This window comes from Rhinolophus ferrumequinum, chromosome 6, assembly GCF_004115265.2.
Source record: "Rhinolophus ferrumequinum isolate MPI-CBG mRhiFer1 chromosome 6, mRhiFer1_v1.p, whole genome shotgun sequence".
Lineage (NCBI taxonomy): Eukaryota > Metazoa > Chordata > Mammalia > Chiroptera > Rhinolophidae > Rhinolophus > Rhinolophus ferrumequinum.
In genome coordinates, this window is record NC_046289.1 from 34704199 (window position 1) to 34730087 (window position 25889).

Genomic DNA, 25889 nt, shown 5'->3' on the forward strand with positions numbered 1-25889 from the left:
CAAATGTGGAATTGCTAGATCATGTGGCAGCTCTATTTTTAATTTTTTAAGGAATTTCCATACTGTTTTCCATAATGGCTGAACTAATTTACAATTTCACCAAAAATGTATGAGGGTTCCCTTTTCTCCACATCCTTGTCAGTACTTATTTGTTGACTTATTGATCACAGTCATTCTGACAAGTGTGAGGTGATAGCTCATCATGGTTTTAATTTGCATTTCCCTGATAATTAGTGATGTTGAGCATCTTTTCATATGTCTGTTGGCCATCGGTGTGTCCTCTTGGGAGAAATGTCTATTCAGGTCCTCTGCCCATTTTTTGATGGATTGATTTTTTTGTTTGCTTGTTTATTTGTTTGGTGTTAAGTTGTATGGTTCTTTGTGTACTTTGGATATTAATCTTTTATTGGATGTATCATTTGTGAATATATTCTCCCATTCAGTAGATTGTCTTTTAGTTTTGTTGATGGTTCCTTCACTGTGCAAAAAATTTAGTTTGATGTAGTCCAATTTGTTTATTTTTTCTTTTGTTTCCCTTATTTGAAGAGTTATATCTGAACAGATGTTGCTAAGAGAGGTGTCAAAGAGTTTACTGCCTATGTTTTCCTCTAGGAGTTTTATGGTTTTAGGCCTAACGTTTAAGGCTTTAATCCATTTTGAGTTTATTTTTGTATGTGGTGTAAGAAAGTGGCCTAGTTTAACTTTTTTGCATGTATTTGTTCAGTTTTGCTAATACCACTTATTGAAGAGACCGTCTTTAGCCCATTTTATTTTCTTGCCTCCTTTGTTGTACATTAATTGACCATATAAGCAAAGATTTATTTCTGGGCTCTGTATTCTATTTCATTGATCTATATATCTGTTTTTATGCCAGTACTAGACTGTTTTGATTATTGTAGCTACTATGAAGGTTAGTAGGAAGATTAAAAGAAGAAAGTATCAAACTCAACTCAGACTATAATAAGTACTTAGTGACAACACAAACAGATCTAAAATATGACATCAATAACGTAAAGCATGGAGGGGGGGAGTAAAAATGTAGTCCTTAAACGTAAATGCCTATCAGCTTAAAATAGACTGCTATAGATAAAGAATGATATATATATATAAACTTATGATAACCACAAACCAAAAACTTACAAAAAATATACAAAGAGCAAAGAGAAAGGAACCTAAGCAAAACACTAAAGAAAAACAGCAAACTACAGGGAAGAGATCAAGAAAAGAAGAAAGATCTCCTAGAGAGGACTGCTGAAAAGAGCCCTAGAACATTTGGAGCTAATCTTTTTTAGCAGGTAGATGCATGGGGGTAAGTTGAGTTTATAAGTCTAGAAGCAGGGTGGACATCTTTGCATCACCGATGATTTATATGCCTCTGCATCACAGAATATTTACATGGCATATAAATGATTCATAATATACTAGCAAAGTTTTCATTGGTGTGTTTGGAAGTTTTATGTTCAGAGGAGTTAAGTATTGTAAGTCTCATAACAAAAAACAAAATAATGTTACCTGGATTTTATTATATCCCAGGAAGAGTTTCTCTAGTTTTACCAAAGATTGTAATTTGCTCAGCTCTCGTAGTCTGTTTTCTTCCAGGTGAAGTGCTAACAGAGAACTTGGTTTGGCAAAGGCACTGTCATTAAATGCTCTGATGCGGTTATGGTCCACTACCAATTCCTGAAGGACTACTAAGTTGTCAAGACCTTCAACTTGACTGATTTCATTCCCTAAAAAAGATAAACCATAGTATGTCAAGTGAACACAAGCTTCCTGAATCAAAGCTTATCTATCTTCATTTAAATATTTTTTATCAAATGATTTGTTTAAAAAGTAAAGTATTGAAAAGATCATATTTCCAAGGAGAAATAGAAATGTAATTTAAAAGAAAGTAGTATCATCATAAAATATTTAGTAAAATTTCTCCTTTATGTTTGAAAGATCAAAATGTGATGTATGCAATGTACTGCATTGATCTAATCTGTCTGTTCAGTAAGTAAGTGCTAAAACAGTTGGTTTTGACAAAAGTAGATGTATAAAAGTGCTGCAAAAGATATGCTTCCTGAGTATACCTGATTATTCTAATAAGTATTCAAATAAGTATATCTAATTATTCATTAAAATGAACTAATTTGTTTTATTAAGTTGGAAAAATTCACCTTAATTATCTTATTTCTTTCATAAAAAAATATTTTTGCACCACAACTACATTTAAAAAGAATACATTACATTCTTTAAAACCTCAGTCCTTTCTTTATAACGAATGATTTTTCTCTACTGTAGCAATCAATAGCTTTACAAGTATTAATGATAGTTTATATAAAAAGAGGACCCTTGAGCTGACAAAATGCTTTTATATGTTTCCTATTAGTGTCTCGAAATAGGACAGGGGAAATATCATTTTTTAATGATCAGAAAACTGAGGGTCAGAGAAATTAAGTGACTTGCTCAAAGACATAACAGTGGCAACACCAAGGTTAACCTACACCTTTTATGTTTTAAGCTCAGTGCTGCTTCTACTATGCCATACTGTGCTTCATTCCCTATTCCTCCTCCTTATCTATTATGGAGTGAATTGTGTCTCTCTCCTAATCCCCCACCACAACTCATATGATGAAGTCCTCACCCCAAGTACCTCACCACTAGAATGTGATTGTATTTGGAGATAGCGTCTTTAAAGAAGTAACTAAGGTTAAATGAGGTCATTGGGGTAAGCCTTAATCCAGTACGACATGTCCTTATAAGAAGAGGCAATCAGGACACAAACACACAGAGGTGAGACCATGTGAGGACACGGAGACCGTCCACAAATTAAGAAGAGAGGCCCTCAGAAGTGACCTACCCTGTTGACATCTTGGTTTTGTACTTCTGACCTCTAGAACTGTGAGGACATGAATTGCTGTTGTTTAAACCACCCAGTCTATGGTAGTGCTTTGTTATGGCAGCCCTACCAAACTAATGTGTTACTGAACACGTTATCAAATGATCTTGGAAATCTTCTCCTTGAAATTTAACATATTTCAACGAATTTATGACAGCAACAATTGTTAGGATGTGTCAACATTTTATGTATACTAAGAAAGAAAAAATCTTGGCTAGGTAAGCTATGACATACCATCAATTAAGACATAATCAGATTTCAGATATGTTAAGATATAAAAACTGAGTCTCTTAGAATTGATGAGAGATGGTAAATTTACCTTATTTTGTTTTATAGAGAAATTGATAACATCACAACCTTCAATAAAATTGCTCACAGAAACTTTTTCAAAATCTCACCTTTGAAATATTATCACTACCTTACTTATAAATGAAAAAAAGTTTATAAAAGTTGAATTGCAAAAAACAACTCAGTTGTATTACTATATTACATTCATGAAATTATATATTTAGACTGTCACTTTCAATATTTTAAGTCCAGTGGCATAAAAATCACATGGGATAGCTTAAACTACTGAATACTGTCTACAGGAGCATATTTTGGGCCATTATTCATTTTAGAATGTTCATTAAATATATATATAAATATAAATAAGTTATATATATAAATATAAATAAATTTTATATATATATATATATATATATTTTTTTTTTTAAGAAAGGCAACTCCCACACACCTATGCTGCATGTGATTTCGGGGATATTAAATTTCTATAACCAGCAACATTTACTATTATTTGAGATAAATTGGATCCTTAATCCTTAAGATTCTAACTTGCTTCCCCACAGCCCCACCCTGCCCTTCCCCAAAAACTCCACCTTCCCCACCTTCTTGCAAATTTATACAGCAGCGGAAATACAGGTTCCTTAGCTCTCTTGTGGACCCTGGCATGGCCTTATTTTATCACTGTCTACATTTATGTACTCCCCTACAGCTTTTGCCCTCTTCCCCCTTTAGAATGATCTCAGAATCATCTGCTCCTGTTCAGTATCTTTAACCTAACTCACATCTTCATAAACCTCCAAATATGCTCATAACCTCAGCTAGCCACCATCCATCCATCCATCTGTTGCCTTTACTGCCTATCCAACCACTTCCCTCTAAATTGTTTTCACTTTGGTTTTTGCTCTTACCATGTTTCCTGATCTGATCCTCTAAAGGTTACTAATGGTCTCATTTTTTTGTTGGTCTCCAATTGTCCACATTCAATATTTTTTCACAGGTCTCATTCTTTTCAGCATTTGACTTTGAGGCCATTCATCCTCTTTTCCCCTGACGTTTAGAGTCAGCACGTCTTAGTTTTCTTTCAAAATTTCTTGTATGACTCCTTTGCTGGTTCTGTTTTCTCCAGCCTTCTTAATGCAGGGGGAAGGGTTGGGATTTGGGAGGTTAGGGGTATACTGGGAGATTAGGGGGATATTAGGTTGGCGTGTGTGTCTCTACATCTCTTGACCTTTCATTTTTTCTCTAAACTTATTTCCTAAGTAAGCACATGCAGTTATGACCTCACCTATCACCTCCATGGGAATAATTCTAAAGTGTACATCTCCAATCCTGACCTGTGGTCCAGGACTACTGCTTTAAAGTTTCCATTTTTATGTCTCAGTTGTCACAACACAAACTGATCTTTTCGAACTGCAAATGAGCAAACTTTCCCAGCAACTTTATCTAGCTTCAATACTTCCCTTTTTGCCTAATTTCCTAATGAGGTCATAAAAACATCTCAAACTACTTTTCTCTCCTTACGTATCTAATTTAGCCATTAAGTCCTAATATTTCCTTCTTTTAAACCGCATTTTGGACTTATCTCTGACTCACCTTTCCCACTGACACTACTCTAGCCTTTATGTCTTTCGTGCTGGATAGAAAGTGCATGTGCTTTTGGAGTCAGAGCTGTGTTTGACCCTGTAAGATATACCACTCACTGGCACAAATTTAGGTAAATTATTAACCCCACTGAGATTCAATTTCTTTCTTTCTTTATTTCTTTTTTTTTTATAAAATGCATATAAAATTACTTACCTTGCCCAATGACTCAATAAATGGCAGCCATTATTGTCAGAGTAAACTGCCTCCCTTCCTGTATAAGGCCGCCCCTCTCTAATTTGCCATGTTAGACATGGCAACAAAACAGACTACCCCTGTACATTATTAGATTAAAATAGACCTTCCAGGGGTAGGCTGTCTGCTTTTTTTTGTATGTCATTGTATCTTTTAAAAGAACTGACATTGTTGTGCTCAATTTCTTGTTCTTGTAAGGCTAAGTCTCCATATTCTTGACCCAACTGACAAGCACCTTTGATAGGAAAAAAGATGCATTAAAATATTTAAAATATGGTCTAGAAAAGCCTGGCTTTCAGAGAAAAGTTACTATACTCAGATCAACTATAAAGATATCTCCCCACTATGTTCTCACTGAGGGATCTTCCAAACTTTCTTCTGTGTCATTAAATAATTATTGTTAGACTAATGTTCCCAACCCTGTTTTTTTCCTCATGCTACTTTTCTAAAAATTTATAATTCCTGCCTATATGCAACTGTAAAATGAGCATTATTCATCAAATTGGTCACATTCAGAAGCTTTATAACTCCAAGAACTACATACTCTTTGTTTCTACAAGGTCCCTTTTCAAGTGTTGGCCCATAAACACTTCAGTCTTGTCCTGTGACTCTCTCCTCCTCCCCCCGAACTTGTGAAGCTCGCAGTCATGCTCACCTTCCACCTAAAGTCTACCAGTCCTCCCAAGGGTCCTAGATATGTAAAGGTTAATGTTTCAATTTCTCTTGTCTCTATACTTCTATTACACTTAATAACACATAGTCAGAAATTCATCTTTGCCTCAGTATATCTCCTCTGGCAGATCTTAAACTACTTTAGAGCAAGGATCTCAATTATATGTAATTACAATAATACAATATTTCTATGTCTTTCTTAGTACTTTGCATAATTCTGGTTTTAATGAGTACTTGTGAATTACTCACTGCTTACTTTCTATTGTTTTTTAAAATAGGATGTGATCTAAAAGTAAATTATGATGTAATACTTACTGTACATAGCCCTAGAATACTGCCCTAGAGAATGCAATATTCTATAGTCCTAAAATATTGTATTTACATTATTTATGTAAATAACCCAAGAAAAATCCATTTGTGATTACTAAAATATTTTTGTCAATGAACCCATTTTAAGTAAATGTTGATGGTTGTGTGTACTTATCACAAAGGATGATGATCAAATTAGTTTTTAATTACAGATATACACATTAACATTGTTGCTACTCACCCTGTAGAAAGAGGAATTTTAAATTTCTTAGTCTGTTTAGTTGTAGCTGAATTAAATTACTAATTCCATTGTAGCCCAAATGAAGAACTTCTAAACTGTGCATTATTGGAGGCAAATTTTCATTGCTCATTGTATCTCTGAAACACAGATGTAAATTTGATCCTATAAACTTAATTTCAAACCAGCTGTATCATAAAAAGGCAGTGTTGTATGTACTTACTATAAATTGAAGTTAAAAAAAGAAAATGAGTGAATTTACTAATATATCAGAATTAAACTGTAATATGTCTATTTATATTATATCTAATAATGATTTTTATTCTTTAAAAATATTTTTATATGGTAAAAAATAAAAGGGCAGAAAGTTACTTAAAATGAAAAGCAAGAGTGAATGCAATCAGCTAAGAAAAAGAAAACAATGCATCTAGATTGGAAAGGAATTAAGTAAAATTGTCTTTATTCTTGGATGCCAGGATCTTGTATTTAGAAAATCCTAAGCATTCCACCAAAAAACTATTATTGCACTAAAATATATTATGGAGTTAAAAAAAAAAGGCTACAGGACAGCCATATGCATATAAATGGAATGTCCATAGCAACTTTAATCAAAACAGCCTGAAACTGGCCAAATGTTCATCAACAATAAATGGATAAACAACTTGTCATATAATCTATATAATGAAATGCTACTCAGCAATAAAATGAAAAGAATTACTGACACTTGCAGCATAAAAAGAATTATGCTAAATGAAAGAAGCCAGACACAAAAGACTACTTATTATATAATTCTAATTATATGAAATTCTAGAAAAAGGCAAAATTTATAGTATAGAAAGCAGATCAGTGGTTGTTGCCAGGGTGTGGGGGTAGAGGACTGCAAAGAGATGTAAGGAAAGTTTTTGAGATGGGAATAGTTTGTACCTTGATTGTGGTACTGGTTACACGATGAATACATTTATCAAAATTCATTAAACTGGAAACCATCGACAAAATAAAGAAACAACCAACTGAACGGGAGAAGATTTTTGCAAACAATGCCTCCAATAAGGGGCTAATATCCAAAATATATAAGGAACTCATACAACTCAACAACAACAAAACCCAAACAATCCAGTTAAAAAATGGGCAGCGGACCTGAATAGACATTTCTCCAAAGAGGACATACAGACGGTTAGTAGACATAGGGAAAAATGCTCAACACCACTAATCATCAGAGAAATGCAAATGAAAACCACAATGAGCTATCACCTCACACCAGTTAGAAAGGCTATCATCAACAAGACAATAAGTGTTGGAGAGCCTATGGAGAAAAAGGAACCCTCATACATTGTTGGTGGGAATGCAGATTGGTGCAGTCGCTATAGAAGGCAGTGTGGAAGTTCCTCAAAAAATTAAGAATAAAATTATCATAATATTCCCCAGCAATCCGTCTCCTAGGCATCTACCCAAAAAATCTGAAAACATTTATCGGTAAAGATATATGTGCTCCAATGTTCATTGCAGCTTTATTTACGGTGGTCAAGACATGGAAACAACCAAAGTGTCCTTCAATAGATGATTGGATAAAGAAGATGTGGTATATATACACAATGGAATACTATTCTGCCATAAGAAAAGATGAAATAGTGCCATTTGTGACAATATGGATGCATCTTGAGATTATTATGCTAAGGAAAATAAGTCAGACAGAAAAAGTTGAGAACCATATGATTTCATTGATATGTGGTATATAAAATTGAAAACAACAAAGGAACAAGACAAACAAATGAAGAAACAAAAACTTATTGACACAGACAATAGCTTAGTGGTTACCAGAGGGTAAGCGGGGAGAGGGGTGGGAGATGAGGGTGAAAGGGATCAAATATATGGTGATGGAAGGAGAACTGACTGGGTGGTGAACACACAATGTGATATATATATAATAGGTGATGTATTACAAAGTTGTACACCTGAAACCTATGTAACTTTACTAACAATTGTCATTCCAATAAACTTTAATTAAAAAAATTCACTAAACTGTACACTTAAATTGGTGAGATTTATTATATATAATTCATTAAAGGTAATAAAAACACAAGGAATGCTCTTTGTTGGGAAAAATGTAATGAAAGTATTCTGACTTGAAGATAACATATACCTCTTTATGTTCTACCAAAAATGTGTAGGAAAGTGGGAGGTATGTCCTCATCTTCAAAAAGTATCTTTTCCATTGCTACATTAAATAACCAGATAAATAATTTAGAAACAAAAACAAATGTTAAAAGAAACCTAAGCCCATGCTCCTAGGTTAGGGGTTCTTTTGTGGGGTGATGAAAATGTTCTGGAATTAGATGGCCATAATGGTTACACAACTTTCTGAATATAGTAAAATAATCACGGAATTGTGCATAGAGGGTAAATTGTATCTCAATTTTAAAAAAACCAAGGTCATTAAACATACAAGATTTTTCACTTTTTTTCGTTTTTTACAATATGGGTATGAAATGGAAGAAACGGAAAAAGCAGTGACAAAGGAGTATTTTCAGTATCTCATTTGAGATGTTTATTTTGGCATGTAGCTATTAAACAAGTATTAAAATAAGCTAAATGTATGTTACTGCTATCATTAATGTGACTAAATGCTTTTTATATTCCCAACCAAAATTATTTATAATTGTAAAAAAACAAAAACAAAACTAGTACCTGTTTATTTTTGAAGTTCCTTGCTGTCCATAGCCACTTGAAGGCACTTTCTGATAGAGTAGCTGTCTGCTGGTCAGGTGAGTCTGAGGCTTTAATCTGGGCATGATTGACTCAATATGATTATAGTTGAGGCATAAGACCTACAGAAAGGACAACTTATTAATCAGACATTAAAATATGAATGCTGCTATACATGTATCTTTGGTTTGAGATTACTAACATTTTAAAAACTATTAACATTGTTGCACCATACAACATCATTTAATATCAATGTTAAAAATGACAAATTTTTATACAAATTGTCTGGATTGGGCTTTAAATGTGTTTTTTATTATCTGACATGCTGGGAAATGACAACATTTCAAACAAAATAATGGAGATTCCAGAAAGCTGCTCAACTTTCTCAATCTGCACACCTGACTTCTCCAAGCCTGATTTAGATGAAATAACCCCTTAGTTGGATAGATCGCTATTTCCCTCTGTTTAAAAGGCCTTAGTAGGTAGCTCAGTCAAAGCTATAGGACAGGAGGCAAAAAAGCTGCTTTGAGAACCACAGTGTCCTCCAACTTCATACCATACCCACTCACTACAGAGGCAGCCTTTTATCCCATCTCCTACTGCAGAGTAAGATTTACTGTTTGCATATAAAACAACCATGTAAAACTAAGGTCAACCAAAATAACTTTGGAAGTTAATACTTTCTCATGCTTGACAAGAAACAAAAAAACCCACAAAACAAAAAAAACCTTTTGGAATAAATTCTCTTTTTGAGAACATGAAAATATATTTTAATCCAAAGAAGATTACAGCTTGCGTTGAAAACTTTGATAGAAAATTTGTGACTCACCTTCACATTAGGCAGATAGATTAATCCACTGAATGAGGTAAGATTATTGTTCTGTAGATTCACATTACACACATTTCTAAATTGGTCAACTGGAATCAAATCCACAGTTCTGAATTTAGACAAAGTTATACTTTTAATAGGAAAATTAATTTTAGTAGGAAAATTATAATTTTAATAGGAATAACCTAGTACAATTTTTTAAAAAAAATCTCATCTGACAAATGCTATCAAAACAAACTGCCATAATGTAAAATGTATGGGTCAAATGATCAGATAAGTAACATTTGCAGAATTGGACACTATGTAAGAAAATGACATAGAATTTGACTGCTTTAAAAAACATGTCTATTACCACACAAACATAGCACTATCATAAAAGAAACTTTAAACATAAACATCCCCAATTTCTTTATAAATTCACATGTTCATGAAATCATAGTGAAATAGATATGGTAAATCATAAGATTGTCAGGTTGTAAACTGCAGAGGATAAGTGTGAAATAGGTTATTTATGAAATACCAGGGAGGGGATATGAATGGGAAAGAAAAGGAGAAAGCAGGTAAGGTCTCTGAAAACAGAGTTTTCTGTGAGATCCCCAGAAAACTTCTATGGCATTCCACCTTGTAAGGATATTTTGGTAATTAAACAGAATGTTTGATTCCTAGTCCATAGCTTTACAACTGTCTCACCTTCCTTTGAGCCATGAAAGAGAAAGGCATAAAGCTAAATCACATTGCCCTAACCACTTCTTTAAACAAATTCTAAACCCCAGAGTTACAATTATGACATATTTTTATTCATTACTAACTAATTCATTCAACATGTTTTCATTAGTATTTCCTAAGTGCAGACAATCAATGTGTTTGGAAGGCTATAGCAAATATGAAAAGACGCTGTCTCTGCCCTCAAGAAGTGGGATCCAGAAAAACTAAAATAAAAAAGGAAAATTGCTGTAATACAGTTAGGTGTAATGGTATTTTAGGGAAAGAAAAAAGCTATTTGGGGAAATCAGGAATGACTTCACATTGGAGAAAGATCTTAAAATGAGACTTGGAGAATCTATAGGCATTTGTTAGGCAAATTAGAAAAGAAAGAGTTCTAGGCAGTGTAACAGGCATAAGCAAGGGCGGAAACATGAAACAGCATCATTTGATTGAAATTAAGGAACTAGGATATTTTAGAATTTCTGGAGTATAAAGCATTATGGGGCAGTAAAGGTAAGGGTTACAAGAAATGAAAAAAGGTAATTAAAGGGTTTTCTACACCATACAAAGGGACATTAAATTTTATTATGTAGACAATGGAAAGCCATTGAACAATTTTGACAAGGGAAGTGGTTTGATAAAACTGGCATCTTAGAAGGCAGTATGAATAATAAATAGACTTGGCAGGGAAGGTTACATAAGACAAAAACCAAAAAGATCACCGAGAAAGTTTCTAAAATAGTTCATTTCCCAACCTACGCCAATGACAGTGACTATGGAAAGAGGGGATGGGGTAATTATGAGACATACGTAAGACATAGACTCTGTAGAACATGGTGAGTAATTAAAAGTGGAGGACAAAGGAGGGAGAGAAATAACTCCTAGATTTCTGGCTTGGGCAACAACAGGTGGATTTCTTTTTTTCTAGATGCTGTCTAGAGAGCAATTGAATATTCAAGTGAGGAGCCTAGATTTGGGCTAAATATGGGGTCATCATCATACACATATGGCTAGAGATGTCTGCCTGTGACGAGTATAAAATAAGATCAAGAGAGAAGAGAAAAAGATTTATTAACCAGGAGGACAGTGATAGCTTCCGTGAGAATAGCATCCGACAGTTGATGGCAGTGGAAGCCAGACTGCACTGATTAGAGTGATACGATGTGAGTAGCAAATTTTAAAATTTAAAAGAAAAGAGAAATACAAAGTCTTAGAAAGAGATTGATGACATTTTAACCATAGTGTGGGATAATAAAAATTATTCATGTATTTCAAAGGGTGGTAAAGCTAGCATGAGATTCTGAAGCAGGGTAGATAATTTTCTGAATTATTGGTTATATTTGAATCAGATGTATAAATTATAATCCTTAGAAAAATGATAGTAATTACATATTTAATTATAATGTCAAAAAGCGTATAATAAAATAATTGTACCTGATGGATGATGCAGTCCAATTTAGTTCTTGAATTTGGGTGAAGTTTGAATGTCCTTGTCGTTCTACAATCATGTCAGAAGTAAGTCTGCCACCAAACAAATCTTTTGCACACTCAGTCTCTGGTGGTTCCTATGTATGAGAACATTTAGAAAGTGATGTCTTCTCTTACAGATGACTAAATGGCATTAATCATTAATTCTTTAGTTCCAGGTCAAAATGGAGTGGATGCATTTCTCCCTATTCCTTCTACTAAGCACAACTAGAAGCCCTGCTCGTCATATATAAAATAAACATAAGGAGCCTGGCAGGTGCAGAGAAAAAGGCAGACCAGCTAGCGACCTTGGGACCTGAGGAATGACACTGTGGTGAGTCTCCTGATGTGTTATAATAAGAAATGTATGTTTGGTCTTCATCCAGTGCTCCTGGCCTGGCCATATAGTCACGCAGGAGGGCAATGGAAACCTGGCCTACTAAAGGGATGCCCAAAGGGGCATGGCCCTATGAGGGGTGCATTAAAGTAGGACGTGTGGATGCCCATTGGAACTGCCTTCCGGGTTTGGAAGGTGACTGGAATTGACAAGCAGATGCGCTCAATCTGCTTAGTTAATGTGGCCACCTGGGTCTATGACATGAACAGGTGGACAGGGGGGTCTGCAGCAATGCAGAGATGGGCTGAAGCTCGGCATTCCTCTTGCAACCTCTGAGGCACGAAATACCAGTAAGACTGTTCAGTCAGCCAGCAAAAGAGACAGCGACTGCAGATGGCCAAGTGGAAGATTTCCCTGGGGAGAAGGCCCTAAACATAGCTGGCAAGTCAGACTGATGCTACTAGCACTGGGGGGGTGGGTGGGGAGGGGGGTTACAAGTGGGTCTTGGCAGGAATAGGTACTGACTCTTGACTGGGTTTTGCTTACCCAGTGGTAAAAGCAAATGCTCAGAGTGCTATAAAAGGGTTGGAACAGAAGGGACTATGACAATTTTGATAGCTGACTGTTATTTCTTCAGACAAAGGAACACACTCGACATCCATCATGTCCAACAATGGGCAGAGAGATATCCTCCTCAGAGTAACGGTTTGATAGAGAAATGGAACGGGCAATGAAAACATTGGTTGTCTAACAGGGAGATAAAAGCGCAAAGGGCTGACTTAGCTGCCTTCATGAGAGTGCTCACACTCAGTGCGAACATGTGTGAGGCTAAGGGTGTGTCCCTACCGGATGGTTTTTCTGGTGGACGTGTGTAGGGATGCTGGTATGACTGCAGTTCTTGCTAAGGAAGGATGCTGCTGGTATAACCACTATACTTTTTTTCTTCTTCTTCCCCATGTCACCTTCAACTTTTCTACCTGATGCCGTGGTCCCGAGCCCACAGCTGTAACTATAAGTGCTGAAAAGAGGGATGATTCCTAAGCAATGAAACTGTGACTGTGTTTTTAAACCTTATGTCAGAATTCTTAAGGGCCTGATGGGGTGGGTTTTGCCTTTACCCTAACCTGGCAAAATTGGGGTTAACAGTGAGTGTAGCTGTGTTTCCTGGTGGAAAAAATAGTCCACTAGTTCTGCACCTATATAACCTTCCATTTTTTGAACGGGAGTGCCCGAAGGGGAGGTGCTTGCTAGACTAGCATTGCTGTCTGCAGTCTAGACCAGCGCAGCGGCTGAACCCACTGTCCCTTCCACAGGTGGAAAAGTTTGGCTAAACATGGAGAGGAGAGATAGTAGTTATGGGCAAAGGAACTAATAAATAGGTTATATCATTAGGAAAATTCAATATTACATTAAAATCTCAAAACAGGCTCAGAGCAAGAGATGATATTGTCTCTTAACTCAATCATATCAGATGCCTAAAAAGGTAAAGCTATGTTTTCTGAGATCTCTCTTGCTTTTGGAACCTGACAAGGTCTCCAGTGGAAGCCTGCAAATCTGAGTGGCCTCATCCTGGGAGATCGTTTCATTTGATTATGGACTGGATAATGACTGAATGGGATTGTAGTAATAGGCCAGTATCTTTTTAATTTTATGATCATTTTGCTGTAAAGGATCTGTGCTCAAAGACCAGGAAGTAGACTGTGACATTGTGATTTATAATAAAAAATATATATTTGGTCTCCACCCACTGTTCATGGCACATAGCTCCTAAAACCTTTTCATTTCCTATATAAAAGCGATAGGGGCATCTTTTGTTATATTTGGTCTTTTGTCATAGGTTCCTGAAATAGATCCAGAACCTAAAGATGAATGTCTTGTTATTCATAACAAGCTCTTTTAAACCATATCTGAGTTTATGTGAATGAGGTGACTTTTGGAAAGTCCCTAAGGATGGCGGCTGGTTGCCAGCGGAACCAACCATGATTAGAGGGCTGGAATTTTCAGCCCCACCCCCTGACCTCCAGGGAAGGGAAAACGGCTGGAGGTTGAATCAGCCATCAGTGGCCAATGATTTAATCAATCACAACTACATAGTGAAGCCTCCATCAAAACCCCAAAAGAGAGGGGTTCAGGGAGCTTCTGGGTTGGTGAACACGTGGAGGTGCTGGGAGACTGGTGTGCTCAGAGAGCATGGAAGCTCTGTGCTCCTTCCTATGCCTTGCCCTATGTGTCTCTTCCATCTGGTTGTTCCTGAGTTATAGCCTTCTATCATAAGCCAGTAATCTAAGAAGTAAATGTTTTCCTAAGTTATGTGAACTGTTCTAGAAAATTAATCAAACCTAAAAAGGTGGTCATGGGAATCTCCTATTTATAGTCACTTAGAATACAGGTGACAACTTGTGATAGGCCTCTGAAGTGGGAGCGGGGGCAGTATTGTGGGACTGAGCCCTGATGCTATCTCCAGGTAGATAAATGTGGGACCTGATGATACCTCCAGGTAGATGTCAGAATTTAGTTGAATTCTAGGATACCCAACTAATTTTGGAGAATTGCATGATGTGTGGAAAACCCATACATTTGGTGTCAGAAGTGTTGTGAGTGTGGTAGTAGTGTAAGAGTAAAGGAAACACACAGAAGTGAGTTTTTTCCTTTAGACCTGTGTTTTTTCTTGTCCCTCACATATGCTGAAGTAGATGCTAGGGACCAACAAGCCAGAAACCCCAACATCCCAATAAGAGAAAACAAACAAAAAAAAGTCCACAAAAAAGCCTACTTTCTGTAGTCAAAAGACTAGAAAAGGGGAAGCCTAACAGGCAGAAAACTTTTAGACAATAATGGATTTACTCTGACCAAACCCCATGAAATGCATTGTGGCCCCACTTCTACCAGTAAAAGCAGAATGGGAGCATACACTTCTGTCCTTGCCCAGCTGTAACAGGCACCCCTCCATCATTCCCCACTGAGTCGGGAGCCTAGACCTTCACCCTGTCCCAGCAGTAATGTATCCACCGAGATAAGTGTTACTAGAGAACACATGTGGAACCTGTTCCACTTCCACCCAGTAACAACGATCTGTCTGTTATTAATGATGCACTTTCCCATTCAGGATGAGACAGAGGAGGCCTATGGGGAACGTGAGCTTCTCCCCGAGCCTAGCAATGGAAGCATACACCTCCAGATTGTTCACAGAGGCCAAGTGGGGGAACTTGGCCTTCTACCTCTCACCTGACAGCAACAAAGTGATGCCCCATCTCCTTACTGGTGCAGTGTCATGGAAAGCTTGCTAAAATAGAAGATTTAAATAAGATCCACAGTCTCTGACATAATACCCAAAATTTCCAGAATATAATAGAAAAATCTAGCATAATAAGATCAGGAAAACCTCAACTTGGATGTAAAAAGGCAAGCAACAAACACCAACACTGAAATGACACAGATATTAATTATCTGACAAGGATTTCAAAGCAGCCATCACAAAAATGCCTCAATGAACAATTGTGAACATACTTCAAACAAATGAAAATATAGAAACTCTCAGCAAAGAAATAAAAAGTGTAAGCAAAGGAATAGAAGATAAAAGGAAGAACCAAGTGGAAATTTTAGAGTTGAAAAATACTATAACCAAATAAACACAGTAGATGGGCTCAACAGCAGAATAGAGAGAATAGAGGAAAGAGTCAGGGAACTTGAACATAGAACAATAGATATAACCCAACCTGAACAAAAGAGAGAAAACAGACTTTAAAAAATGAGCTTCACCTTACCAAGATAGACTACATTCTGAATATGTGGGACCCTAACAAAAGATTTAACGTTAATATCATTGGATTCCTAGAATGGAAGAAGAAATAGAGTGGAACTGAAAAAGTATTAGAAAAAATAATGGCTGAAATTTTCCCAAATTTGTCAAAAGTCATAAACCTACAGATTCAAGAAGCCAAGCAAACTCCAAAAGAGCATAACACCTCAAAATCTATGTCAAGACACATAATCATAATCAATTTTCTGAAAACTAAAGACAGAAAAATCTTAAAGTAGTGAGAAATGAAATCTTACCTATAAGAGGAAAACAATTTGAATTACAGCAGTTTTCTCATCAGAAACCATAGAAACCAAAGAATGTTGTGGTTCTCATTCACAAGATGTTGTGTCACATTCTTTTGGTTTCCATGGTTTCTCATCAGAAACCATGGAAAAGAATTGTCAACCCAGAATCCTATATCCAGAGAAAATATGATTCAGAAATGAAGGGGAAGTTAAGACATCCCTAGATGAAGGAAACTGAGCAAATTTGTCAACAGCAGACCTACCCTAAGAAAAACAGCTAAAGGAAGTGAGAGAGAGAGAGAGAGAGAGAGAGAGAGAGAGAGAGAGAGAGAAAGAAGAAAGAAAGGAGGAATCTTGGAATAACAGGAAAGAAGAAAGCATACCAGAAAGATATAAGTACAATAGACTTTCCTTCTCCTCTTGAGTTTTCTAAATTATATTTGATCAGTTGAAGTAAAAAAATATAATACTGTCTGATGTGGTTCTCAATATATAGAGAGGAATATTTAAGGCAATTATAAACAGTAGAGGAGAAATAGACTTAAAAGCAAGTAAGGTTTCTAATATTTCACTCAAGCTAGTAAAAATGTCAGCACTAGTAGACTGTAAGTTATGCATATATAATGTAATACCTAAAGAAACCAGTAAAAGGATAAATCTATATAAAAAGATATACTAAAAAAATAGAATTCTATAAAATGTTGAAGTAGTTCACAGGAAGCTTTCTCTTTCAGATAAATAAAAAAAGAAGAAGAAAAATAAGTAGAGGAAACAAACAGAAAACTCACAATAAAATGGCAGACTTAAGCACTAACATGTCAATAATTACCCAAAATGGAAGTGATCTACACTTACAATTTAAAAGATAGAAATTGGCAGTGGAGAAAAGAACATGACCCAATTGTATGCTGTCAACAAGAAATTCATTTCAAATATAATGATATATACGGGTTGAAAGTAGAAAGATGGCAAAAGATATACTACACAAACATTAATAGAAAGAAAGCAGGAGTGGCTATATTAATATCTGATAAAATAGGCTTTGATACAAAGGAAATTACCAGGGACAGAGAGGAAAATTACATACTAATGAAAGGGTCAATCTATCAAGAAGACATAACAATCCTAAAGGTGTATGAACCAAACAACAGGGCTGCAAAAAAATGAAGCTCCAGTCTCCAGTTATTCTATCACACATTAATGTCGGTATAGCTGTGAAGGCATTTTGCAAGTCTAATTAAAGCTCCCAATTTGTTGAATTTCAATCTTGGATAAACTGGGTGGGCCTCATTCAAGCAACTGAGAGGCCTTAAAAGCAGAGGTGAGACTTTCCTGAAGGATAGAAGGAATCGACCTACAGACAGCAGCTTGGGTCCACGACCATGAGTTCCAGCCTGCCCATAATCTCCTCCTCCTGACGGTCTGTCCAATGGGTTTCAGACTTGCTTAAGCAGCCCCAACAAATTGTTAAGTATTCCTGGTAACAAACCTCTTAACACACACACACACATACCCTCATACTCGTTGTATTTTTCTGGTTGAACCTTAAATGATACAATCTTAGAATAAGTTTAAAAAATACATTAATTCAGCTAAAGGAATACCACTGCTTTTGTATTTTTCATAATCATAAAAATAACATTTGATTAGTGTCCTCCTAAATCAGGGATTGACCATCTTTTTCCGTACTTTTCTTGTAAAAATAATGTTTTAAAAATAGAAGCATGTAGAAAGAGGGGATAAAATGAAAACACAACTACCCAGACTGCTCTCTGGATCTTCACAGTCTGTGTCCTCCCTTGGTTCCTACTTCAAAGAAGGCCGTGTGATTATATGTCCAGAGTTTGGACAGAGAGTGAGGCTCAGCTGTTCAGGCTTTACCATTAGTCCTGTCACTTGGAATAAGTCATATAAATTCTCCAGAGTTCTTTGTGCTCATCCATAAAATAAAAAATTTGGACTATGTCATTTCTAAAGTCCGTGTCCATTTACATCTCAAACACCGTAGGATTGTATTGCTCTTCTAGCTCCCTCTGCACCTACTTTTTTTGGCTTCCTCTTTACATTATATTAAAGCTTCACTTAGATTTACATTCTCTATTCTGTTTCCTTAGACAATTTTACATAAGCTTTTGGTTTTAACGATCAACTTCCAAATCTAAACAAAGGCAAATTAAATTTCCATATTTACATTGTCTTCTTTTTTCAACTGCCTACTTGACATCTCCGGTCAGATAATCTACTATCATATAAAACTTAGTAGATAATTAGTGCAACACTAATCATCTTATTTTTGAAAACTGCCTTTCCTCCTATATTCATATTTCTGTTATGATATCTCTTATTGGCACAGACTCAAACTTTTTCCTTGTCCTTCAAATCCAGTCGGTTGCCAAGTTCTGTCAGTTCTCCCCCGTATTTCTCATACCTTTCAGCTCTCCATTTTAAAGTCAATTCCCCTTGGTTTAGGTTCTCATTACCTCATATGCAGACTATTCTAATGGCCTCTGATTGGTCTTTCATCTATCACTGTAAACACAGCTGTTAGATTAAATTCCTAACACATAGTTTTGAATACGTTATCCTCCTACTCGAAAATCTTTACTGCCTTCCCATTATGTCTCAATTAAAGTCTAAATTATCAAGTCTAGTCTTCATGCCACATTATTAATTCATATGTTTATATTCTACCTCATTCCAGAAAGAATTTGTGGCAGCTTATAGGAAGTACATAGAATCCAATAGCAAAATGAAAATAATAAACAGTGAAGATCAAGACCAAGAATGATATATTAGAATAGATCGACATGGGGTAAACAGATAGAGAGAGACCATAAATCTGACAGGGTTTTCTGTTATTGAACCATAAATTCAGCCCTGAGCTTTTTAGGTATTCGAAGTGAAAAGGAAAATGGTTAAATCATACTCATTGGCAGTGAGCAGAACATAAATTTTCTTTAGAGGAAGAAGTTTTTCCTACACTTACTTCTAAAAGCACTTTCTCACGTGATCCTTCAAATGAGAGCACAGAGCGATGGGAAGGCTAAGACCCTCACCAACCTCGTTAGAGCAAATGAAGTACTAGTTTCCTAAGACTATTTTTCAGACCTCCCTCAATGAAAGCCAACAATAAAACCCAGTAAACCAGATTCTAGGGAGTTTGCGTTGGGGGAGAATGTTTTGGAATTCTCCATTCTGAGGAGGGTTCTAGAAAAGGCTAGAATTAGTAATCTTCTCAGAGCACCTCAAAGTCCCAAACAATCTCCCAATTTTCTAGATTTGATGCGTGTAATTGTCTGACAGGAGATAGGCAGAGTTACCCAGGGAACCTTTTTATTCTTCGTATATTTGTCATGCACGTACCCTGTTACATGGAAATCAGGAGCCCTGATTTCCTATACCTTGCTTGATATAGACTTCAAGTTTCCAAATATTACTTTCATATTTAGTCCTATGTTCTGTGTTATTTTTCTTTACAGTTTACTAGTAATGTTGACATACCATTTGTTCGTTCGAATATATTTTTTTAAACGATTAACATCTGTATTTTTCCAGGAAATAGAAAGCAGTTTTTAGGCCTAAGAGGATGGTAGAGCTCCAGAGCATTTTTTTCCCCATCTCATCCCATAAAATTGTGCTCATTAGTTTTTAGGCATTGAATTCAGTGGGTGCGAATATAGGCAGCATCTTCCCTCCTCTGCCACCTCAAGTTATACAATTAAGAACTGGTCAGATGAGAAAATTTAAAAACCCAGGACAAAAATGTGCTTTGGAGACCTAGATATTAATAAGCACAGTAAGTTTGAATATCATACTAGTGATAAAGCAATGTTCAAAATGATCATGGCCAATGGGTATGTGAATATGCAACTTGGACCAAATACTATGAGTCATAAAACAACTTACAATTGAGATTCCATCCAATGCTTTCAGTTCTGGCAGATGAAATATTACAAACAACCGGTAGTTTTCTTGATTCCACACAATAATGTTTCCATACATGTCAAGAATGACCAGGTTGCATAAACCCTGGGTAATAAAAATACATACATTTAAAGTGATCTGTATATATCACTCTAACAATTTTTTCCCCTTAAAGAGTTTAATCATCTTGAATTATGATATTTGAATTACCCTATCATTTCACAGTTATTTGAGTGTCTTTAAGCATACTTTTTAGTGCAAGAAAAACACTGCCTTCTGATGAGGGATAAAACTGAAGTGCTTCTGCCTCCTGAGAGAGTAGCAGAATTCATCTTAAGGAAAAATGTCCTTTCTTACCAGACAAGACCTTTTGACCTGCCCTTGTTGTGAAGGAAGGGTCCTGAGTAGATATGGATGGATGAGGTTAAGACAAGAGGGAATAAAATTACTCTTCATCATAATGTAAAATGGTTTGTTCTGTTGCTGCTGCCATCGATTAGGTTGCTTCTGCAGCTTTAGAAGTAGTAGGTATATAGGGGGAGTAGGATGGGGAGAAGGCAAACTTAAGGGGAGATGGGAAATGGACATATGTTTTTGGTAGGAGATAAAGTCCTGGAAATATGGGAAAAGGAAAGAGGCCCTGGTGAGAGTTCCAGTGGTAGAAAATGGTCATTGAACTTTGGATACAAGGAAATCACACATTACATTTGAAGTGAATTCCTATTCTGTGCTGTAGTAAACTTCCATTTTTTTCAACCCTCAGTAAAGCCTGTTATATAGTAGCCTTGAATTAGAGGTTTCTTTGGGAGAATTAAAGAGAGCAAAGTTGGGCAAAGTGGACCAGAAAGAGTTGGAGCCACCAATAAGAACCAGTACGTAAGAGATAATTAAGATTTGTTCTCAGAACAGGACATACTCAAGAATCTTACTCCCCAACCAGGTTTGGGTAATCCTTAGAAATAATGAGGAAGGCATTAGTTAGGAGGAATGGGGCTTGGGTTATTTTATTTAAATACTAAAAAACAAATTTACCCTAGGAGGTTGTCAACCTGAGGTCACTGTGGTTACACATACATATGTTTGTACGTATACATGAACCGAATGCAGATACATCTTAAGAAACCTTGTTAGTCTTGATTTTTATTTTCTTCTTTGCATTTTTCTATATTTTCCAAATCCTGTATAGTGAGCATGCTTTACTTTCATAGGACAAATAATAAATACTTTAACAACAAAAACGTTACCCCAGATAGTCACCTTTAAATTGTAGATCTCCTGATTGAGAGCAATATAGTTATTGCTTATGTATAATTCAATTAGAGTAAAAGCTTTTTGTAAACCACTCAATGAAGTGATTTTGTTGTTCTCAAGAGAGAGGGAGTGAAGATGAAGTACGTTATCAAAAGTATGCTTTTCCAAACCGGTGAGAAGATTATTATTTAGGCTGAGGCGGGTTAATTTAGTCAGCTTGGAAATGCCTAGAAAAATAAACAAATTCAAGAGAAGATTCAGACTGCACTGAAAGGTTAATTTAAAAAATAAGTGACTGGTCATTTTTTCTGTTTCTCTTTTTCTAAGTCACGTGGCTTTACGAATTCTATAATATTTACCATCATTGTTTACCCTTTTGTTTAAGAAGGATATAATGTGTACAAAGTCCCAGGTAACACTTTAAATTTCAGGTTGGGATTTCTAAGTAGAATCATTCTTCTTAGGTATAATGGGAGGTATTTATTCCATAGGAAATATTGAATTTTGCTTTCAAATAACCTTCAAATAATATAATTAAGATTTTTCACCATCACACTAACACAAAGCTCTACACAAAGCTAAAAATAATCACCAGCCCCCATTTTAAAACAAGGGTAAGGAACTAGCTAGAGTACAACACTCTGGAAAGTATTCCTCATTGTGGCATCATTTGGATGATAAAGAACCATTTAGTCTAATTCTACCTTTGTATGATTATAAGTTGCCCTTTTTAAAGTTCTCTAAGACAGAACTTTAAAACAAATGCCATCTCTCACTACTGTTTAACCCTTATGTAAGTTATACACTGTGGGCACCTTGTAACTATAGGTAGGAAGGTGCAGTTGAAAGATAAAAATTTTTGGAGTCAGAGTTGGTTTCAAACGTATCACTACTAGATTTGGGACCATAGATAAATTATGTAAAATATTGTAATTTCTGAGCCTCATTTTCCTTATCCATAAAATGGACATACTGAGACCAACTTCTAAGGGGTTATGGAATTAAATGGAATGGAGTTTGAAAAACGTCACTGATAGCTTTTGGCAAATAACTGCTCCTCGATAAATTTTACCCATGCTCCCCTTTCAAACCAACCTCTATCATGGGACTATGCAATGTTGAAAATAAATCAATCTAGGGCAAGTTAGAATAAAACCATCAAAGTATTAATCCTTAAATGGATATGAAACCTACCGTGCTTCCCCCAAAATAAGACCTAGCCGGACAATCAGCTCTAATGCATCTTTTGGAGCAAAAATTAATATAAGACCTGGTATGATATATTATATTACATTATATTATATTATTATATTATAAATACCCAGTCTTATATTATAGTAAAATAAGGCCAGGTCTTGTATTAATTTTTGCTCCAAAAGACCCATTAGAGCTGCTTGTCCGGCTAGGTCTTATTTTCGGGGAAACATGGTATCTATGTCTGGAAAAAAGAAGAGAAATATCTGTTAAAGTTTAGTAGGGTAGCTATCTTCTCTGATAAGTGGGGTTAGGGAAAATACAGGTAGAAAATTCTTCACTTCACTGGGCTTATGGAAGGGAATAAAAAGGAAATAAGGCTTTCAATTGTACACATGAAGCAAAACTAACAGCTTGTTGTATGGGAATGGAAGACTAGTGATGGTTCTCAACACAAATGCCTGAGCTACCCCCAGGTTTACTCAACTGAAATGCATAGAGGAGAGTCCTGTGAATCTGTATGTTCAGTAAGGATCCCAAGTGACTCTTATGGTCAAGCAAGTTTTAGAAACATATCATTAACGGCCATTAAAATAAAGCATAACAAATGTTATACGCATACACGCCGTTTTAAAAGATATTTAACATTTGCTTTTTCATATGTAATTTTTTGAAATAAAATTTTCTGTTTTATGAAAAAGATAGTACACACACATGCTAAGAATAATCTAACAATTCAAAAGTGAATACAGTATAAATTAAGTCTCTTTTCCAGCCATGATTTCTAATTCTTACCTTCTGTCCTTGCCAAGGGCAACCCTATTACTAACAGGTAAAATCCAGAAAAATTCTATACCCTGGATAAGTATGTATGTTTGTGTGTATGTGCACATACCCAAACATTAGTAAAGCTGCTTAATTGTACTTGTATGTGGATCCACATAAAAGGTTACATAGTTATTATACATTTGATTTTTAACCTCTAGTGAATAAAATTCTTGTTTTTGTTAGTCTTCAAATTTCCAAATGTAAACTTAATTCCATATTTTGAAAAATGAACTGGGCTTTTTTTTTCTTTTTCAAAAGCACTTCATTCATTCATTCATTAATTCATTCATTGTTTTCAACTCTACAGATACTAATTGCTGCCTAGTTTGTCGTATGCTAGATTTGATAATAGACAGCACACAGTGGCACAGAGGACAGAAGAGGGAAGGCAGGAGAAGCAAAAGTCAGCCAGCTGGATTCATTATACAGCAGGTGGTCACAGATCCCACTAATAGGTGTTTAGAATATTCTGCTCCAAACCTTTTTGGAACTTCTCGAGAGATTTTCCTCTTCAGAAATTCTATCCTCAGTGGCAATTCATTTTTTTTCTCCTGTCAGTTATTTTAAATATTTTCAACTTTCAATTTCTCAAATCCCTTACCTTCTATCTTTGAGATGCAGTTTCCATCTAATGTGAGCTCTTCCAAGTTCACACAGGATTCCAAGCCTTCTATTTTAGTGAGATTATTGTTGTTGAATGATGCCCATTTCAAATTTTCCAATTTTTCTAAATTTGTGATTTCAAAGAGATGTAGCCCCTCTAAATTTAAGGCCGTTATCTGTAGAATAATTACATTATATGTTACTTCTGAATCTTATCAATGCATTCAATGTTATAAGATAAAAAGTCTCATGAAATAATTCAAATGTGAAAAGTAACATCAAAGGAATTCCTTCCCCATAAAAGTACTGTGAAGCTCATAGTTTACAAAGAAGTAAAACTGTCAAGATTGTAGCCCCAATAAGGACTGCTGTGGTGTCGGAACACCGGGCTGTGCCAGTCAGGTTCCCACTGCAGTGAAGGATTTGTCCCAGCTGCTGCAAGTGCTGTGGCAGAAAGCCTTCAGCTGTCAGTCCTTCAGGGACAGCCTCAGCTGCAATGAGCTGACTCGCCCAAGGTCACGCTCCATCCCAAACTGGTCCACAGCCAATGATGGAGGGATATAAAGGCCTGGCCATCTCAACTCAACCTGAGAGAAACTTAAAGGGCCAGTCTAATTCCAGAACTCCCTGTGGGATCAGCTAAGGCTATCACTGGGCCTGCATCACATATATCTCGTAATATCTTGTATATATCTCGTAATAAAAATAATGCCACAATTATTTTCCATTTTCAAGGTTCAGTTTCTCTTAACCCAGTTTCTTTGGTAGGGAGTATAAGGGCGCTTTTTGCAGCAAGAAGCTGCTGGTGATCTATAACCTTTTCCTGCATCCTTGGCTGAATTCTGACTAGCTCCCCTATTCCCTTGCCAGGGATCTTGATAGCTTTTACCTTGCCACCCAAACTTTTGGCTTGATCCCTGGCTCTGAGCTTTGAAGTTTGCTTGCTTATTTTGATATATTATTAGAATCTGCTCCTTGGTTTTGTAGTGTACCTTTATCTTAAATCTCCAATTCTATGGTGATCACCATCAAGGCCTACCCCCCATGACATAAGGATACACAACTTGACGTCCCTATTTAATGTTAATTTGGCTTTTCCAATTTTTTGCCCCTTATTTATCTGTGCCTTCTTTGTGATACACAGACCAAAGCTGACTAAAAAGCAATTAAAATTAAGCTTTATATTAGGTTTAATAGAATTGGCCTTTACCTTCAAGTACCAGTTTCCATTCAGATGTGAATGTGGCCCTAACTTTGACATCTGTGTCAGAATTTTGGCAGAAGGCCAGATACTAAGTATCCGTGGTCTCTCCTCTGCAGTGCTAGAATGTGATAAGAGAGATGACTAACAAAATAAAAGAACACATGATGAATAAAGGAAATAGCATATAGAAGTTAATTTATATATAGTTAAAATATAAAACTATGTTGGTGCAAAAGTAATTGCGGTTTAAAAGGTTAAAAATAATTGCAAAAACCGCAATTACTTTCGCACCAACCTAATATTATTCCCTAGATGAGTAGCCCAGTGAATAATTTTAAAATATGACATTTGCTTTTCCTGAAAATGTTTTTAATATCTAAATAAACTTTAAATTATGTATTTCACTCATTTTTTGTTTTAGCAAATAGTTAACTCTTACAAAATAATGTTTATAAAATTGTGAAAGGATTACTGGAATACAAACACCCATCTAATCCAGTTATGAAACCAGCTTAAGAGCTAGAACATTCCTACTACCCTAGAAGCTCCCTGTGTGCCCCATCCTAATCCTTTTCT

General features: G+C 35.8%; 1 protein-coding gene across 1 annotated transcript in view; it reads right to left on the bottom strand.

Annotated features, from left to right (window-relative positions):
• The window catches only part of LRRC9 (leucine rich repeat containing 9), a 91838-nt gene that overhangs the window by 12359 nt on the left and 53590 nt on the right, over nt 1–25889 (bottom strand). The window contains exons 20-28 of the mRNA XM_033108742.1: nt 25320–25454; nt 24108–24285; nt 21491–21711; nt 20216–20338; nt 11893–12023; nt 9754–9862; nt 8907–9046; nt 6225–6361; nt 1513–1730 (exon numbers count right to left, since the gene is read on the bottom strand). Of these exons, the coding sequence (XP_032964633.1) occupies nt 1513–1730; nt 6225–6361; nt 8907–9046; nt 9754–9862; nt 11893–12023; nt 20216–20338; nt 21491–21711; nt 24108–24285; nt 25320–25454 (1392 nt within the window). The remainder of the gene's footprint in view (nt 1–1512; nt 1731–6224; nt 6362–8906; nt 9047–9753; nt 9863–11892; nt 12024–20215; nt 20339–21490; nt 21712–24107; nt 24286–25319; nt 25455–25889) is intronic.